The sequence below is a fragment of the Plectropomus leopardus genome, chromosome 3 (genome assembly GCF_026936395.1).
Source record: "Plectropomus leopardus strain MGB_pleo_1.0 chromosome 3, ASM2693639v1, whole genome shotgun sequence".
Lineage (NCBI taxonomy): Eukaryota > Metazoa > Chordata > Actinopteri > Perciformes > Serranidae > Plectropomus > Plectropomus leopardus.
Genome location: NC_142178.1, coordinates 22,009,436 through 22,029,755, shown reverse-complemented (window position 1 = coordinate 22,029,755; position 20,320 = coordinate 22,009,436). Strand labels below are relative to the sequence as shown.

The following is a 20,320-nucleotide window of genomic DNA, read 5'->3' as shown; positions in this document are numbered from 1 at the left end:
CCTCTGTCTGGTGTGTGTGTACCTCTCACGTAGGGGAGTGTTTGAGCAGGCTGGGTAATCCCTGTAAATACGTATAATCCCCAGGAAGAGCAAATATTACAACACGCTCTCCTCAGTCACACAGAAAGCCTGGTGGGGAGAATTCGGTATGATTCACTTGTTTCTGTTTTGAAAGGCTGATCGAAAGAAGCAGAGAGAAACTGAGATTTGGTAGAAGTTGCAGTGGATACCAAGTGGCTCTGAATGACAATTGAGATGAAATTAACATATTCAAACAGGGAAAATAAAAGTTTTTTAAAAGACAATGGCAGCTGATATGCAAAGCAAAGCTTGCCACAGAAACAAGCACATACCCTCAGTCGAGAGAATTTGCAGCAGGATGAATAGTGTGTGTGCGCTTGTACATTAGCCAAATCCATGAGGAATCTCTGTCATTTCAAACAACATTTTTGCAAATACCATAAAGCCATAAAGGCAAGATTTCCAAAGACATAATGATACTGACACATATACACACACAGACACACACCACAAACAGAGAGACTTTTCTTTGGGTCTTTAGTCTGTTTTCGAGGGCTAAAGAGAGCTGACGATCCAGATGCTTGTTCAAAGTCTCGGGGACTATTTTGAGCCCCCGGTCCATTAGTGTCCTGCTGATTCTCTAATCCTCATTCACATGTAACGGCTGACATTTCATCTTAATGTGTTAATTCATTAGCTGGGTGCTGAATGGAGAGTCTCAGTCCACAGAGACGACCGTAAGCAGACACGCTAATGAGTCCCCACGCTTCGCAAAGTCACCGTGGAGCTTATGCCAAGTGACCTGGTTTACCCGCTGCAAGAAAACCCCCTGGTATACCACCAACTCACAACCTGCATGAGGAGTAACGCTGGGTATTGTTTGAGTATTTCAGTAGCCGTGCAGATACAATTGCAAAGCTTCTGTAACACTACAACTTTGATACCTCATTTGAAGAAAAATATCAACATTTTCTAAAAATGATTTAACAAAGTTTTGAACCTGACAAGTAATTTGACACCAGTTTACCTTTCAGTACTTAACAAATGTTGATCTTTTTCGAAGAAATTTGGCCAACACCAAAAGAAAACAGCTCTACTCTCAACCTTTATCACACATAAAAATTAATTTCTAATTCAATATTAAACAAATAAGATAAAAAATGAGATACGGCATTTTGATGGCCTTTCAGTATTTGACAGTTTTTGGTCTGTGCCAAGAAATATTTTGAGGTTGACACACAACACTAATGAGAGGATGCTAACAAAGTGACATTTTTAAAGGAACAGTGTGAAAGATTACGGGGGATTTTAGTGGCATCTAGCAGAGTGCAACCAGCTGAAACCTCTCCCAGTTAGAATTCCTCCAGTGTTCAATGTTAAGGAGGTTTTTACTGGGAGTCAAAATATCCACAGAGGTCTCTGTCTCCAAAACAAACAAACCTAATCATTTCAACTGGTACAAAACATGTAATAAAGCAGATTCACGCTTTAAAAAATCAGTTTTTTTCGGCTGCTAAGTACTTTGGCCAACACTTAAACATGTATGGCTCTACCTGTAGCCAGTGTTTGGTTTGTCCGTTCTACTGTAGAAACATGGTGGTGATCACCGTAGACGAGGACCCCATCCATACCATCCCTTTGTAGATATAAAAGCCTCATTCTAAGGTAGCGAAAACAGAGCATTTTTCCCCAGGTGATTATAGACTAAATAAAACATACTTATTATATTCCATTTCTACCAATATATCTCCTAAATACTGGATCTTTTAGTCAATTAAAAAGCCAGAGCGGTTGAGTATTTACAGACATTACTGCCTTACAAAACAGAATCCTTAAAAAAAAATAGTCACCGTAAAGATTACTTTTCAGAAAAATACAGATGCATCCATTTAGCTCAACAGCTACAAACAGACTCTGCCCACAAAGACAGACACTCACACAGGCTGACAGACAGTAGACGGCATCCCACTAAGACTTCTTTGAGTATCGTTAGTCCAGTGCATCACTGGATTTCATTCAATCGGGACACTGGCTCCGAAATGCTCAGTGCAAACACCCCACCTCCACACCACCACCCAAAAAGCCCCAGATGTGTGTGTCTTCTTCAGTGCGGGGGTAGGGGACAACTGAGGGAGGAGGGATCTGGCTCTCCTCTCAGTCCTGAAGAACCTGCTACTTTCAACTACAGCTTCTTAAATCTTTTCTCTGATGTTAGGAGTGATAAATAAACATCTGTCCACATCTTTAAATATCTGTATCACTCATAGCTGCACGCACACACACATCAATGCATACACAACTTGCATGCAGGAAAATGTGTGTTCAAGGGGCAGTTGAAGGATAAGGAGGGGGCTTCCTGTCATTTGAATTACCCTCTACATGTGGGGTCAATATGTGCAATGCTTAAGTGTGTGTGTGTGTGTGTGTGTGTGTGTGTGTGTGTGTGTGTGTGTTTGTCAGGGGTTGAGGTGGGGGCGGCTGTGGGAGCTACACCCCCTCACCAATACTCCCCCTCCCTCTAAAAAGGCTGTATAAAGGAGGTGGGGGGAGAAGCACCTTTGTCACTTTGCTCTCAGACATAGAGACAATCACACTCTCACTGGACACACAAACACTCTGGACACACAAATTCCTGAGGGACATACCCATTATCCTGAGAGAAGAGGTACATCTGGGTGCTGGACTCCCCCGGTGGTGGGCCTTTTAGACTGAAACAGAGCAGAGGACAGAAAACAACACTGAGCATCATCAGTCCAGCTCAGAGTCAGGAAGACTTTCTGGGGTTTTGGAAAATTATCAGCACAAACTAACCTGTTCAGAAGCCAACTGCTGCCCAGCCATGAGGATCTTCAACCTGTTCTACCTGGTCCTGCTGCTCGTCGCCGCTTTAGCACCAGTCTACTCTGCCAGGCAAGGTAAGCATCCCCAAATTTCACCCGTCCAGATGTCCCGGCAGCTGGCAATTCATAAAAGGCAGTTAAATAGTCCCGGGAGAAAGTTAAACCCGCGGCCTAAACAGCGTTTTATATCAATGCGCGTTGCTCGTAGAACTGCAGGTAACCATAGCAACAGTGAGTCTGCTCTTTGCTAGCTAAATGACTTTAATTAATGTTAGCTTAAGCCTCACGGACCAATTTTAAATATTTTACCATTAACTAAGTGCAAACTTTTTTTAAAATACACATCTAATTAAATATTCGGGGGGCAGAAGTAGCGATATAAGCGCGATAATTCACTCCGAGACGCAAACAAACGCCCCGTCAATCATCCGGCCGTGAATCCGTACACGAGCTACATGGCGCGTTCATGATTTTGTGTATACTGCGTAAATCAGAAAAACTCAAATTTAGGCGACCGTAAGCCTCCCAGTATCCTAAAAGAAGGACGCAAGTCACAACAACCATTGAAAAACATAGCTGCAGAGCCAACCAAATGCCGTTATATGTAAATAAAATCTTTACACTGAAGCAGTCAAATAAGCCAACTAAAAAGTGGTTAAAAATGAAATGCTTACCACCCAAACCACTAAATATTGCAACATGATAAAATTAATAATGTAGGGGTAATTTAAATGTATCCAGGTAAGCAATATGAGTAGATATTGGATCAATTACATGGATAAATGTATTTAGCAGAAGTTTTTCCGGTTGTTCCCATTTTTCATCAGGACCTAAATGCAGCACGAGCATAACTAACTTTTTAACCTTTTCAATTCTGATTAAATGATGAAACTGGTTGTGTTGTGTTGATTATTAATATCCCCAGTCCCCAAATCTGCAAGTAAGTTGGTGGGGAAGAAATTATGTTTTTTGTTTCTTTGTGCCTTGACGAGGACATTCAACTTCAAATGGTTGTGTTTTGTGTTTATTTGATTATTCATAATATATTTACTTAATCTATTTTTTTTTTCATTTTGTCTAAATACCACCAGTCTGAAAACCTGTACGCGGGTTGTAAAGCCAACTTTCCTTTAAAAATCTCCAAAATCACACCACTGATCATAGCCGGATATGGTAAAATATGGTCATGCATTTTCCCCCAGTCACTCAAGGAGGCTCAAAGAGAACGAAACTACACGCCAGCAACCTTACCTATACTGACAAAAAAAGTACAGTCCCTAAATATTATTTTCTAATAAACTACAAAGGCTCCCTATTTATGATTAAAGTTATTTGTTTCTAACAGGAACAGCAGGCATCATGCTGCTCCTGCCTGACGCAACAGGTGCGCCTTTTACGCACATCCACGCTGGTTTGCGGTTATCCGCGGCGGAGACACACTGCGGTTATTAAACAGAGAAGCTCCGGGGCTTGAGGTCGTGATTAGGTTCATGTGATGATGGAGAGGAGAGGATGAGGAGGGAGGGGCGGGAGCGGAGCGCCGCCGGGGATCGCACAGTGATTCCCTTTGTCCCCGGCTGGAAAGCACTCCGGCGCGCTTTTGTTAATCACGGTGTTAAAACTCCATGCAAATACCCGAGCTTTATTAACATGACATGGAGTAGCAGTGCCAAGTGTAAAGAAGCCTACCTTCAGGCGTGGGGAGTAATTTCTTTCAGAGGAGGAGGAGGGGGGGAGGAAGAGGGAGCCATAAAGTCATCTGGCAGTTTATCTCTTCCTGGGCTTGGCTGGCAGTCTGTGAACCGCAGGAGTCAAAGTGGATTTATTAGGGACGTTTAAAAATAATCATGTGTTAGGTCTGTGTGTCCCAGTTTATTAGAAGGGGGGTCGCCCTGCTGTTGGTTATATTGCTCCAAACAATAAAACCCTTTAAAGCTGGTTTATCTATAGTCAACAGAGGATAAGTTAGGACATAATTAGGCTTAGTTGGGTTTCATAATCATACTCACTTTGAAAATGGTGACTGCAGGAGGTGCTGTTTTATCTCTTTTGGTGCTAAAAAGCTCCAGTTACTTTCCTCCATTTGGGATTAATTAGGCCTGTCAGGTGATATACACGGGGTCCACCTGCAGACATAAATCATGCTTAAAAGGATTTTTTACACCTAAAACTACGTGTGATAAGCAGGTAATTCATGCCAGTCTAACTTGTAGCAAAAAATATATGTTATGGAACAATCAGCTTATCCAATGGATCTATCCTTTCTTTCAGATTTCCTGAACCTAAGGAGAAAATACCACAGACACCACTGCCCACACAGACGCTGCCTGCCTCTCCACTCCAGAGTACCCTTCCCATAAGGTAACACACGTGCACTCATACATGTGTTTTTGTGTAAAAGAGGTTATGAGCCGAGTTGTGTGATACAGGGAACAAAAACAGGTTAGAGCGCCGGCAGGTGGCAGTTAAGAAGGTGTGTGTGATTAGTGGCAGAGGAGTGTATTCACGCAGAACAGGAGTGCAGTGGGGGAGAAAGGCCCAGACATAAATCTCACTAACGATGAAGAGGAAGGGTTTAGTGCCATTAGGAGAGAGGGGGGTGTTCGGCTTTAATTTTTGGACTCTTGTACTTGAGCAATTCCTTGTTTTTGTCTTACCCTGAACTCCTTCATGCATGCTGGATTCTCAATTATGCTTTTTCCATTGTAGGTTGAAGCACAAGACAAAAGGTGATCTGAGGAGAGAAATATGGATATGAGGCAAGGGCAGTGTGCAGCTCAAACACCATGGACGGATCCCAGTGCCAACACATAAACTGTGGAGTGGAGGAGACACCATGACAATGCAATCAAAAGACTTTCATGTGTGTCCAGCTGCTTATACAGCTACAAGAAACTGTCTTCATACTCAACAAAACATAAACCATGAAATGTTTTGGCCTCCTGGTGGACACAGATCTGCGTTTGTCAAGTTGCACAGCCGAGTTGCCAGCAAAAAAATGTCGGCATTGTACGTTTCTGTAAACCACGACTAAGTTAAATTTGTAGGTTTCATATGAATCATATCAATGTTTCTTAAGGGACATGGCATATGACCAGACTTTGTCATGCAAAGGTAGAGGGGATGGTGGACGGCAAGACGCCTGCACTGCAGACCACTGTTTGAGACCAAGAAACAACACTGGTGTTTTTTTGGACAAACTTTTTCATGTTTCCACCGTTGATTGTGACACCGAACCTTGGTGTTTTTAGTGGCACATCATGACGTTTCCCAGTGGCATTTGTGGCCCAGAAAATGGGTGTTTTTTTACTCACCCGTTTTCTTTTCCAGCAGCTTTGGTGCCACCAAATGTGGGTGTTTTTAGCAGCATACTGTGGCTTTCCCAGCAGCATTTGTGGCTCTGAACCTGGGTGTTTTTTACCAACACATCGCAGTGTTTCCCAGCTGTGTTTGAGCCACTGAACCTGGGTATTTTTCACCAGCCTTCACCGTTTAAATCCAATACATGTTCTTCTCCTAACCATGACCAAGTGATTTTTGTGCACACACCACCTTCACCACAGCCTTGTTGAGAAATATAAACATATCCACTAATAAATGCACAAATTTAATGTATTCGTGGTTTGCAGAAACATTCAGTGCAAAAAAAAAAAATCTTGAGATTGGGTTGAGTTGCAAAAACCTTCCCTCTTCGTCCTCTAAAGCCATTATTCCTGTACTGAACGAGAACACAGTGAAGGGAGTAACAATATCAAATATATTCGTCACTCGACTTGAAAGCTACGGACCAAAGAGCTGGAAACATCTTAGTGACTGCAGCTACGATGAACAGCATCCACATACTATTCGTACAAAGTGTTTATAATGCATGTATGCACTTCAAATGTTTATTGAATTATGTTGTAAGCTTTTTAATAAAAATGTATCAATGCAATATTTTGTGTCTCCTTTATGAGTTTGTGTTTGTGCTCCACTTAGTTTAAAGAAATGTGGCAACTTCCAAGGTTTTAAGCCAGACTCCATTAAATTTTGAATATTTCTAGTAAGGACAGAGTAAAATAAAATGTCTTTAAATTTGTAGCCTAAAACTCTGCAATGAAACTTGACTCGTGATACCCGCAGTACTCCTGATACCTCTGGGCTCCCAGGATCACTAACATGGGAAACAAGTCATAAATGCAGCACTCCCTGTGGAGTTACGGGCACCAGAGCATAAAGAAATCACAATGCGGAACAAACACCACAGGCTCGAATGACAACCTCAATATTTCGTTAACGTAGATTCCCGTGACTGTTGAAATTTAGCATAGAAAAGATGAGGCGGGAAAATACGTTCACGCTGGCTAATGTTGACGTTGCAGTGTCTCTATTGTTTGGGCTTATTCTTTCAGCTCTTGCGTTACTTTACGACAAACAAACACAAACCTGGAGCCACTTACTTGGGTTTCACGGATGAATTGTGTCCACTGCCGCTCCTGAAAAGGCTTAAACATAAATTAAATGAAGAAAAATGTGCATATTACATATTTATTGGAATCTGACCACCAACAAACAAACTCAATGATTGTGCCTAAAGAAAAACTGGTACCAAACAAAGAATTTACACATTCAGACAGATAAAATAGCACTTAGAAACATTTATGAACTCTTTCTCTAGTTTGACCCTGACAAGTGATAACCTCTCCCTTCTCTTCCAGTTACTCCTTAGTGCAGATGATTTCTAAAACAAATTTCGCCCCTTCTGTTTCTCACAGTAACACATGCGACGACAGACGTGGGTCACCAGGGGCCGTAACACAGTGATAAAAACCCCTCACCTCTGATCTGTGACCCATGACGCCACCTCCTCCTCCTCCTCCCCTCTTTAACTGTCCTCCACTTACAGCTCACCTCCTGCGTTATCTGTCCATCACAGGTGCCTCATGGAGATGCCTTCCCGTCTTAAGTCACAGGTGCTTGTGTGCACAGGGATAGTCTTTTATCCAGTGTTTCTTCTGCCTTCTGGTCCTCTCTTTCAAACCCACAGATCCTCCTCTCCTTTGTGTTTAGAGAGCGGAGATTTAAAATGATCCGGCTCTGGTTCACAGGGAGGAGGAGAAGGCTGGACTGTGGTCAGTGCTGCGCTGTGAGGTTGAGCAGCCTCTTGCTCAGTAAGGTGTTGTGTTGTTTCAGGTACTCTATCAGGTCGGCCTGCTTCTCCACCACCTCCTCCAGATTGGAGCCCTCTCTGAGACACAAAGCATAGCACATTGACACTTTTCAGAGATGGTCTAATGATTTTAAAACCTACTAGTAGCAGATAGCAGCCAACTCAAGGAAGAACAACAACTGAAAATGTCCACAAACTGGTGAGACAATGAGATCCTGGAGCTCCTTACCCTCTGAGCAGAGGATGAGATCAGCCGCCATATAACAGGGACAAATGAATAAATGAGTAATATTGCTGTGTTATGTCTTTGTTTAGAAAGCGTTGCCTGACACACGTCATGTGTCGTACTAGAGGTCATTATGCTGCCAATGTTTGACTCTGTGTAATAAAATTACGCAGGCGTAACAAAGGGATTTCATTGTGCCCCTATTGTGGGATCTCAGTGTAAAAAGGGCTCTAGACTTCAACTGCACAGCAGAGAAAAAGATGTGCAGCACTGAGGTAACTCTTGACGGTTATTAAAACATGTGAGTGACACATTACCTAGCCAACACTTTCACATAACATGGTGCATGTCTGAAAGGGCCTTAAGACAATGTGTGTGTGTGTGTGTGTGTGTGTGTGTGTGTGTGTGTGTGTGTGTGGGGGTGTGTGTGTGTGTGTGTGTGTGTGTGTGTGTGTGTTTGTGTGTTTGTGAGTGTCTATGTACCTGAAGCCAGTCTCAGTCGGCAGACTTGTGACACTGTAGTTGTGTGAATGCTCCTCTTGGCTCACGTCTGGTGCAGCTCGTGCCCTGTTGAACCGCATCACCTGGACTGTAACCACAAATATACAAAAACATAAATAAAGAAATCTTCAGTTTGTTTTCTAATAGCACCATCAAACTAGTGCTTTATCTTTCCAGCTGCACATAAAGACATGCAGACACTATCAGGCAGTGTCAAAAAAACATTAATCACTAAGGTGACAAACGGCACACATTTGTTTTTTTTACTGTTTTCCATCCCTCTCTCTCTCCTAAACACACACAGGCTGCTATATCCTGCACTTATCCTTATGGGCTGCCATATCCTGCACTCAAACCTCTAATTCTAACACTCTAAACATACACCTTTAAACAAGAGGCGGGCTTAGCAGCAAGGTGTGGCTGTGGAGGAGTATGCAGCAGCTGGAAGAAGAGCCAGTGCCAAAAATATGGGAGATGTTGGTGCTGTTTGAATCGAGATAAGGCAGCGGAGTGTGTGTGGGGTTGCAAGGCGAGTGTGTGTGAGAAAGGGCAGAAGGAGGAGCTGGTCAAGTATTGATAAGACTGAAGTGTCATTAGCCAGAGGAAATTGTCAGGGAGGTTCTAAAGAGCACTATCTTTACTTTGCTACAGTGCAGTATCTCAGCATCCACACTCACACACAATCTAAAGAAATACTGCACATTCCTGCATAATGAGGCCCTAATTCTGTGTGTGTGTGTGTGTGTGTGTGTGTGTGTGTGTGTTGTGTGTGTCAATACAGCAGTAGTGAGCAGGTATGTGCGAGAGACAGAGAGACATTCCACAAAGGCAGAGAAACAAAGAGGTATGTTTCAGATCAAATGACCTCAGCAGAAACACAAACTGCTACACAACAGGGTAAAAATATTTAAGAAAAACATGTTTGCACATACAAACATAACTGAGAACGAAACCAGATTAAAGGGATAGTTTGGATTTCTGATGTCCTGTGTTTGAAGGAGCAGGCAGGAGTACCGCCACAGAAGCTGAGCAGTTATGTACCAATGTGGACAAAGGCCGCAGCAAAACTGAAAAAGTCACACCTAGAAACAAATTTTAAAAATTCAACGCTGTAAGACAGTCCTGTATTCAGCTGGTTGCATATTGGTCAGTCATATTTGTATATTTTTAAACAGAACTCGCACTCGAACTTGGTTTGTGTTATTGTGTGACTTTGGCTCTTTAAAGGGTTAGTTTGGATTCACAAAAGTCACACAATAACATGAATGTATTACTGATCAAAGCAGCAGTAGATCAGCAGCTCCAACATGTGCAAGGCAAAATTACTGTTTTTGTCAATGAACTCTGACTGCAAGGTAAGGAGGTGAAAATACTCTCAATGTAGCGTACACTTATAGTAATATTGTTTGTTTTAGGTGGGACTGCCCCGGTCCATAGCAGTACATTGCTTAGCTCCTGTGGCGGTACTGAAGACTGCTTGTCCAAACTGGTGAAATGCAAACCAACATCGACATTATATATACAATATATACAGTGACTATGGACAGGTACCTCATACAACCCCACTTCCAAAAAATAACAGAAGTAAAACATTTATAACAGCAACCTGTTTAAAAAATAACATGGAAAGCTGTATTACAACCTGCAGGAAGCAGCTGATTTGTGCCACAAAATTATTAGTTTTTTTTATTTACAATTTATGATAACAGAGTTACTTAAATTACACCATTGACAACAGTGTTGTTCCTACATGCTTGCTTTACATGCATTTTATCCCATGGACTTTCTTAGCTAATGAACATAATAAAAAACAAGCAAAGAAAAAACAAACAAACAAACACACACACACACACACACACACACACACAAATGAAGCTGTGACAACATTTTTCTTCATGGTACTGGTTAATATGACAAAAACAAATACACTTGTGAAAAGCTATATTTTTAAAAGGTGTTGTAGGACATTCCTTAAATATCAACACATCTTGAACGTTTCTCAAATTTCCAAACTTTAGACAGATTTGCTGCAATCAGAAATAGTGGCACTCAAAATACTTTGAAAGATATCACAGGTTATTGTTGAGTTGAGAACAGGTTTGCAGTGTAGATTTAATTATTGTGGAATTTTGTATAATATTTATGTATCTGATCAACTCTTATCCTGTAATTATCCAGAGAGGGACTTCAGCGTTCTATATAATTCATTCATTTTATAACACAGTTAAGGTTTGAGAATCTCCTTTTCTATGTCTTGTTCCCTTCTGAACATGTTTGGTCTGTTCATATTTGTGAAATGTGTTTGCTTTAGAAACTGTATAGGTTGGATTTTGTGTTTGTCTATTTTTCTGTGATTTTGGTCGCTGTTGTTGTTTGCTTTTGAAAAATGTTTGTATTGTTTGTTTCTGTGATGTCTTTGTTTCGTAAAGCAAAAAACATCTGAAAAAGGTGTTCACGTGCAACCGTAATTTAGAAAATGTTTGTGTTATGTGCCATTAAGTTTTGCAAAACAGTTAAACACGGCTTGTTTACACTGATATTCATTTAGATGCACACAGTAACCAGTTGCATTTAGGAAAACCTGTAAATACCATGCATTAGTGCTGTGGAGTTTGGAGAGTAAGAATTCAGAATTCAGCAGGGGGCAAAAAACATACAGAGATAGCAGGATGGAAGGAGCAGTGTAAAGAAAGTGACACATTTCACACGTCCCTGTTAGAGACTCTCACACGGCCGGACAGACAGTGCTCAGACTTGGTCTCTACTTGGGTCAATCACCCATCAAGAAGTGCACATTTCCAGGTGATAACAGGAGCGGCAGAGGTGCTAACAGCTAATGGTACCACATATAGTGTTCACGACTCTGCGCTCCCGAATTAAAATCAAGGAAGGAAATGGATCCCAACAGCCACTGAGCCTGACCAGAGTGACACAAGACGGAGTAGAAGAGCAGTTTGAACAAATTTAAGTTGCAACACGTGACATTAAAAGAGTTCAAAAAAGCATGCAATTCTACAGTCTGCTGAAAAGGACGTCCTGCTCATCAAACTGCCTCGTGCAGTTGTAGATGTGTGCGTAGATGTGAGAAACGTTTCAAAGATTTGCTTCAAGGAAAAAAAAATGCTTAGGCTTTCCTTATACTTATCAGGAAGGTTCAACAATAAGCAAGGTACATATACAAATTGTATGATATAAACGTCCAAGCATCTGAGTGTGGATGGTAAACTGTGAAAATCGAATTTAACAAATTCATCCACAGTTGTATTTTTGGTACTTTTAAAAGGGTGAATACAGGTTGTACAGCTCTAGTTGTTCACAAATATTTTCATGGAAAAAAATTCAAAACTTTTCCATAACTTTTCAAGGACCCCCCAAAAAGTGTTTCTTGTCCCATTCGCCCTGCATTTTTCAGACTGTGGCAAGAGCCATATAAACATTTTTTTAGTTTGCTTACTTTGCCATTTTAGTAAAAAAAAACCCAAAGAAACAAAAAAAACCCTTAAGTTCTGCTTAGATCCAGACTTTTTCCTTGTATCGCACTGCAGAGCCATCACACTGTCAAGCATATGCACTGCATTGATTTTATAAACTTTAAAGTACTTGAAGTACGCATTGTGCAGCTGTATTATCCAGGTAAATACAAGGGACTGCATCGGGACTCAGTATCAGCAGATTATCAATAGCAAATGTCTTGGATCTGGAATCGGGCAAAAAACACTTGATCAGGACATGCTTAATAATTATTAAATAACATTGAATTTCTGCCAATACATCCCCCTAATTCCTACAGACTGGACGTTTAAACTGAAATAAAATAGTTACATTTTTAACCAAAACCTATCACATCGTGAGATCTGAAATAGCTTAGAATATACATACAATTCTAGGATTTATTGAGACGAAGACAAGTTTAAAATTTTTGTATACTTAGTTAATATCATCAACATATGAATACTGAAATAAGGCTTTCATAATTGACAATGATGTTTACTAATTGCCTTTTGAATGGACATTCAGTGATGGGACATGACTGAACAACGACGACAGGGTGCTGATGATCAAAAATATGGCAGTCTTGCTTCTCGTCTGTCACACAGTACATGTGTGGTTCTGTGTGACAGGGTATACTGTGGGTATCTGTATGAGTATGAGTATGAGTGTGTGTGTGTGTGTGTGTGTGTGTGTGTGTGTGTGTGTGTGTTAACTCTGTATCCTGCAGTGCTTACGCTAAGCTCTGGCGAGGCAGAGGAGAGAGATGTATTCTAAGTTAATTCTTTGAAGGCCGAGGCATGGCTTTGATGTGTATGGAGGACTATAGAGGAGAATGTATTCATGTTAAAATGAGAGAGGCAGAAACATACAGCAAACCTCAAAGACACACACACACACACACACTTACAATGAGCATGCACTTCAAAGAGATGTTGAACGAGGCTTCCTGTATGGACTCCATAGCTGCAGGCATTATATCTGTCCTTCTCTGTCTTTTTAAAAATCAGTTTTTCTGTCCTCTTTATGACCTCACTGATGTCACATTGACTCTGTCGGCTTGCGTTGGTGCTTTAAAAAAAAGTTTGGCAATGTGAGGCGTCGCTCAGTTTACGTCGTGCCTGACTGCACTGATCTGAGCCGGAATGTGGCGGGCGAACACAGATACCCCCCTCACACAGCGGATCACCCTCACTGTAAACATGAGGACAATGTGTGTGTGTGTGAGTGTGTGTCTGTGTGTTTGGGTGGAGTGGGTCGAGGGCTACCCTTTGGCTAGGCTAAATCCTAATGCCTCTTATCTTCTCTCCTCTCCGGTATCTCCAGCCTCAATCTGCGCCCTTCAGCTGCCAAACACACCTTTAATATGGATTTCCTTTCATTACAGATTCTTCTGTATCAATATCCTCTGATACAGCATCTTTAATAGCAGTTTTCCTTTACACGGCGTGTATTGGACCTTACTAAACATTCCTGGGAATATCTAAATATTTAATTTTAACTGCTTAAAAAATATCACAGATGATGAAATAACAGATTTGTAAATTTGAAATACTCACTACAGTAGATTTATCACAGACTGAAATATTTATACTATTGTGGGGCTGGGTATCATTTTAAATGCTTTGATATCTATTCATGTTTAACCACCTGAAAACTGAGCAAATTGGCTTCTTTCAAAAGCATAGGAGAAAGTGCACAACTTAACAAGAAATTACCAAAAATTAGCAACAAATTAGTGAAAACATTACAAGAAAATTACTCTTAATAATGAGAGTAAAAACAGAAACAAACAAGAAAATGACCTTAAAAAACATGCTAAACAAGTTATATATTCTAACATATTTTGAGTATATAATTATAATAATGATAAATATATTTTCTGGCCATTTTTTCAGATTTTGATCATTTGTTAATATTTTCTCTCTCATCTTTTTTTAACAATAAAGGTTGTTTTCTAGTCACGTTCTACCAATTTCATGCAATTTGCTTATTACCTTTCTCCATACTTTGAAGAGAATTAAACATTTTTGCTCAGGTTTGAAAAGTTTAAATACTGAATGCAACACAAGAAAATGTGATGTCTATCCAGGTTTCAAAGGGTTAACTCATCAGGAACTCATCTACTCACTGGTCTGCCTTTACAGAGTCATGCAACCATGGTGCAGTTTTCTTGCAGCCTAACATTAGCGTTTGACTTCTTCAGGCTAAGTGGACTTGATTTGTGAGGTTTTCTTCCCGAACCAAACGTGTGAGTATCATAAAAAATTGTTTGCCACAGAGTTTATTTTCTCCAATAATCCAAAATTCAATGGAAAAATCAAATTGGCTTTTTATTGAGAAAATAGGGACAATATTTTCTTCCTGGTTTGCCTAAAAACAAAATCCCTGCAGCACTCTACAATGTTTATACCATGTTCATCATTTAAGGTTATTTTTCCAGTATGCTAAAATGTACAAATTAGCAATAAAGACACACACACACACACACACTGGGTAATCATCGTCTGTGGATCAAGAATGACTGCAAAGAATTTCAAGCTAATTCGATGGTTTTGAGATCTTTCAGTTTAGGCCAAAGTGGTGAATCGACTGAGCGACGCTGCAGATGAAAGGACGTTTACGGCAACCACACTAAATGTTCTGGAGGTGCCACTGGATAATACAAAGTATAATTAAAGTTTTTATAGTTCTAATGCAGAAATCAAACCTACACAAAGCAGAATATTAGAACAAAACAAGTCATCCAGTGGAGTCAAATCAGGTGCATTATTTGGGGGACAGTTATGAATGTCTCCACCATGCAGCAGTTTAGTAGTAAGTACAGTACTGCATGATCATTTCAAGGGTTTCTATGTTTTTAAATTTGTGGCAACGTGAGCTCAGAATTTAGATTATCGAGAGCAAGCTGCAAAACAGCGCTGAAGTAGCTGGTTTAATCGGGTAGTAATACATTTCATATTAACATATACATATTTACAATTACAGTGTTGCACTGTCTGCTATTTTTCATTATTTAAAATATGTAGTACTGCTTGTTTTTGGACGGCCATTTACAATTTACAGCCACTAAACATCTGCAATTTCCACTTAAATCTACCTCAGGATGCAAATTACTCTGTGCAATACTTTATATTGAGCAATACTTATAGTAGTGAAATTCAGGCCATGTTTTTTATTTTTATATCTAAATTCTTATTTTCTACATTTTTTTTGCACTTTATATTCTGTTTTTTTTTAAAAATATATTTTATGTTTAATGTTGCACTGAGACACTGCAACATGTGAATTTCCCTAATGTGTTGATTGAAAAAGGTCTTCCTATCTTATTTGTCATTTTTACACATTAAATCAATATTTTGGCTGCCCTTTTTAATTTAATCCAAACTTCAGACTACACAAAGACTGAGTCCCCAACCCAGTAGGTTATGCACCTTGAGGCCATTTCAAAGCTGCACAGATAAAGTTAACCGAAACGTAACCGATTTATTCTTGACCCCAAAGTCACACATAACATAGAAAGATGGACTGGTATGGGTATCATCCAAAGTTTGCACAGTGTTTTTAACAGAAGCAAACACATCAGCAGCTCAGCAGAGGGAGGGAGGGAGGACGGAGAGCTGAATGGTTGATTGTCATGCTGTCGAGTCTGAAAAGGGCAGGGCAGGTATTGTGATGCGAATGTGCTCAGATAGAGAGTGGGGGTTGTGTGTGTGTGTGTGTGTGTGTGTGTGTGTGTGTGTGTGTGTGTGTGTGTGTGTGTGTGTGTGTGTGTGTGTGTGTGTGTGTGTGTGTGTGCGTAATGTAATCTACGGGGTGTGTCCCTCCTCATAGCACTACTGATATTACGACCACCATCCACAAGAAGATGAAGCTGCATTGTTCTGTAACGCTGTAATAAAAATACGCTTGTGATATCATAATCCACAATACTAATTTAGTAAAATTAGCGAAGTCTCGAGATGTGATAGAAGAAATTAAAATCCCTGAAAAATCTTGGCTGTTTTTATAATGTTACTACTTTAATGTTCATAGTGTTTTTTGACTATTATTTTGTATGTTTCATTCTCACTACTCACCAGACGCTCACATTAGAGACTATGATGACAACAATGAAAATTAAGTCATCCAGAAAGTAACCATGTTGACTTCAGCTGTTTAATTACATTTTGAAAGGTGGTTTTCTGCATGTGTATACATTTTAAGTAAATGCACTATTTTCTTTGTATATTTTTGTTCTGTGTATATTCGCTCTGTTGTTTTCTGTTTATCTCTTAAGTTAGATTCTGTACTCGCATATCAGTTTGTGTTTTGGCTTTCAGGGTTGAAAACAAGGGAATGTGCGCACCTTACATTTTTCTTTTTCTTTTTTTTGGGAGGTAGCAGGTCTGTGGGTGTGCATGCATTCAAAGTCTGATAAACACGTTATCAATCCTCAGTCAACCACATAAACGTCTGCTGTCTTTCACAAGTCAGTTTTCAATTCCAGACTGAAATAAAAATGCTCAATATCAAAATATCTTAACTGAGCTCAGTGTACCTGTGTAATAGATGAGGCACGGCACTGCCACCAAGAGCTCCAATCCCAGGACGCTGAGCAGCATGCAGGTGTGCACCACTGCTGACAAAGGTGCAGCCAAAACAACCAGCAGCATAACATTTCCTGCACACACAGAGAAATGACAAACATGGCATTACTGCCATCTTGTGGACACGACTGACCTCTGCATGTGCAGTTGATTCATAGTGTGCAGTTGTACCTGTGGAGTGCACGGTGAGTGGCAGGTGCTTCAGTCCCTGCATCTGTCTGTAGAATCGCAGGTATCCTCTGCTCCTGGCCTGGCTGTGGTGGTGCTGCACACACCCAGTGAACAACAGCACCAGCACCCACAAACACACCTTCCCAAACACAATGACACTGTCGCCTCGCACGTTACCCAAAATACTCATGCACACCTCCTGTTGGCCGAATTCCAACACACACAGCACGGCCAAACACACTGATAACACCACGTACACAACCTGAAAGAAAGAAGAGAAGAGACAGATGTATGGAGCAGCAGAGATTAGCACAGAGCAGCACATTCTATGACTATTATCAAACACAGAAAATAAAAATGTCACTGTGAGTGCTCAGGTTAAAAGGCAGATTAGGTAAATACTTTTAAGTGTGCTGCATTATTCAGAATACTCTCAAAAAGTGTGTTCTTTATTTAAGTTTGATTTCAAAGTACTGTGGGGCTGCTACTTCTGATTATTTTTACTTTTGATTAATCGAACAATTATTGTCTTGATCAATCAATAACTTGTTTTGTCTGTAAAATGTCAGAATCTTTAAAAAAAAAAAAAAGCCCATCCCAGTTTTCCAGAGTTCAAAGTGCTTTCTGTTTGCAATTATATAAAGCCAACAAATGCAGTAAATGAAAGAGGATGGAATAAAAAAAAGGCATTTTTGCTTGATAAATTACTCAAATTATTTATCAATTATCCCTATAGTTGCCTTCACTCTCATTCCAAATTATTTTAAAAAAAATAAATAAATAAATAACGGTATCGGCACAATAACAGTACCATGATATATAAATAAAACCATAGTAATATTCATTAAAAAATATGTATTTTCAAGACACTATATGGTTTAAACATTATATTGCACACTCGGCAGTTAATTTTCAAAATTCAGCTGTTTTATATTTTAAATTACTAAAAGTTATTCAGTTTCACTGGAAAAAAACAACCTGAAACCTTTTCAGTCAAGTTGTGGTGGATATTAGATAAAAATCTCATTATTTCAGTGCATATGAACACAATGCTTGTGTGTGTGTGTGTGTGTGTGTGTGTGTGTGTGTGTGTGTGTCATACATGTAGCACAGATAGCAGACTGGCATGGCAGGGTGTTGGTAAAGTCTGAAACTCTCTCCTGATGGCAGAGTGGAGGGCGTCTGCAGAGATCAGCGGTCCGTCCACCAAAGAGTCCTCCTCTATGCTTCGTGACATATCTAATGATGGGCCTGCAGGCTGAAACAAACAACTTTTTGTGCGTGTGTTTTTGCCTTTAATTGATAGGACAGCACAAGTGTGAAAGGGAGAGAGAGAGAAGGGGGGTGACATGCAGAAAAGGGCAGAGGCCGGAATCAAACCCACGGCCACTGCGGCGAGGACACAGCCTCTATACATGGGGCATCCGCTCTATCCACTGAGCCACCACGCGCCCCCAACATTTTATTATTAAATAAGTTATTCTCAACATAAGGATTAATTGATTTAACTGCAAAAAATAAATATCTTACAAAACATATAACCAGCATATTTCTTTGGGTAAATATGTATTTTAAATATCTAGTTTACCACAATTGGTTCGGTACACAATTACTGTACCTACTTACAGCTACAGTTTGTAACTTTCAGAAAAATAACTTTTGTCATATTTGTAGAAAACTCTCTCCAAATCCTGACAGCGTTGCATGAGACAGAAAAAAAATCATGTTCCTCTGCCCCCTTGTAGCACTTCCGATGGCATTTGTCAGATCCCACGGATTCTTGCCAGTGTGGATAATTTTACAGTTAAACAGTGAACTGAAACATGTTTTCTGAAAACATTTGAGGTAATAAATAGGCAATGCAGTAACAGAATCTTGATACATATTTGATCAGCAACGCCTCCTTTGACCACAGGACAATCCCAACCCTTTTTCCATCAGTTATTAAAAAATAGCTGACTCACTTCCATTTGTAAATAACTGAATAAACAGGGTACATTTTCTTGAACTATATATAACTATATCTAAAATATAAATTATCCAGACCATGTATTACTTCATGTAAACATATTTACATTGTTGTTTATAGAAAAGGAGGACGACATAAAAAAAGGAAATGATTCAAAATAGCACAAAATAAATCACATACAATAAGCCATGTAAACACTTGGTGACTGTCAAACCCCTTCTTTGCCCACGTACTTCATTAAAATTCTATACTTTACATTTTTTAAAAATTGTTTTAATATAACAATAGCGGTTATTATTAAGGACAGATCAAACTGGTGAGCATTTATGTCACTGGTTATCTTCCAGTAATGAAAAATGTCTCAATAACCATAAAAAACTAAAATAATTGACTAAAATGGACCCGAACCGACATAATTCAATAATTGGACAAAGAGGAGCAATGAGAGTTGGTCATATTATATGAGATATCTCTCAGTATGACTGTGTTTGTGCCTCAGAGAGACGCTGAATGTCCTCTATGAGTCATCTAAAATCTGCACAACTATCACAAGTCACACTGAAAACAGGAAACTGAGAAACCACCCGATAACTGATCAAAAAGAGCTGTTTAAAAAGTAATGTCTTCCTCATTTAATCATTTATGAAAGATAACTGTTGCTGCGCGACAGAAACAGTCGCGACCGCAGACTATAACAAATGTATATCTTTATAAACAGTCTGTGTTTTTTTTTTTCGTGTTGTCTGGCTGTTGTTAGCTTTCGGGCTAACACAGGCTAACTGTCACACAGTATTTACACCTCTTTACCGAGCAAACTAACCGTTGACATGGCAACCCGTTGACGTAAAATAGAAATGTACATACTGCATATAGAGAGGGTTCCTTTGAGTCCATTTTTGTTTCGCTTGTTGATGTTTTAGAGATGAAATTAAAAAACAAAACAAGAAACAAACATTAGCTTACATGCCACAAAAGAGGCGGGGCGGACGGACACGTCCGGTACACAACCGGTACCCTACTTTATAGTTCCGCTCTCTGATGGTTCCTAATAGTGATAATAATCCGACAATTTGATTATAATTACTCATTGTCTGCTTATTAGAATTACTAGACGAAAAATAGAAATTCGGCCCTTCAATCTTATACGACAGCCACAGAATAAACCTTTTTAAAACATTGTAGCAATATATGAAATATTATAAAAATATTGTGTGTGTGTGTGTGTGTGTGTGTGTGTGTGTGTTTGTTCTATAGCATAATTTTAAATATATAATGATTATAATGTAGTTTTGTGGACATCTTTCCACATTACTTAAAAAAATTATGTTCTAATGTCCCTTTTGAAAATTTATTTTCAGGTGAGTT

At 39.7% G+C, this 20,320-nt stretch overlaps 2 protein-coding genes across 2 annotated transcripts; one reads left to right on the top strand and one right to left on the bottom strand.

The window, feature by feature from the left end:
* The first annotated feature begins 2,681 nt into the window (after window positions 1-2,681).
* apela (apelin receptor early endogenous ligand) lies at window positions 2,682-7,111 on the top strand. Its single transcript, XM_088075885.1, has 3 exons — window positions 2,682-2,936; window positions 5,133-5,222; window positions 5,571-7,111. The coding sequence occupies exons 1-2, from the start codon at window positions 2,861-2,863 to the stop codon at window positions 5,219-5,221; spliced, it is 165 nt and encodes a 54-aa protein (XP_087932011.1). The 5' UTR covers window positions 2,682-2,860; the 3' UTR covers window position 5,222; window positions 5,571-7,111.
* A 263-nt stretch (window positions 7,112-7,374) lies between these two features.
* tmem192 (transmembrane protein 192) lies at window positions 7,375-19,961 on the bottom strand. The gene is made up of 6 exons (XM_042484786.2): window positions 19,820-19,961; window positions 18,089-18,244; window positions 16,987-17,248; window positions 16,767-16,889; window positions 8,720-8,825; window positions 7,375-8,088 (listed from the first exon to the last, which is right to left on the bottom strand). Exons 1-6 carry the CDS (start codon window positions 19,847-19,849, stop codon window positions 7,974-7,976), a joined length of 792 nt encoding a protein of 263 aa, XP_042340720.1. The 5' UTR covers window positions 19,850-19,961; the 3' UTR covers window positions 7,375-7,973.
* Window positions 19,962-20,320: the final 359 nt, after the last annotated feature.

What these genes read in the sequence shown, in the direction of transcription:
- apela (XM_088075885.1), top strand. Translation starts at nt 2,861, where the DNA reads ATGAGGATCTTCAACCTGTTCTACCTGGTCCTGCTGCTCGTCGCCGCT. An exon ending in AGTCTACTCTGCCAGGCAAG is followed by an intron (nt 2,937 to 5,132) that starts GTAAGCATCCCC and finishes CCTTTCTTTCAG; the next exon opens with ATTTCCTGAACCTAAGGAGA.
- tmem192 (XM_042484786.2), bottom strand. Translation starts at nt 19,849, where the DNA reads ATGGACTCAAAGGAACCCTCTCTATATGCA. An exon ending in AGGAACCCTCTCTATATGCA is followed by an intron (nt 18,245 to 19,819) that starts GTATGTACATTT and finishes TGTTTGTTTCAG; the next exon opens with CCTGCAGGCCCATCATTAGA. An exon ending in CCGACTGAGACTGGCTTCAG is followed by an intron (nt 8,089 to 8,719) that starts GTACATAGACAC and finishes TTTGTGTCTCAG; the next exon opens with AGAGGGCTCCAATCTGGAGG.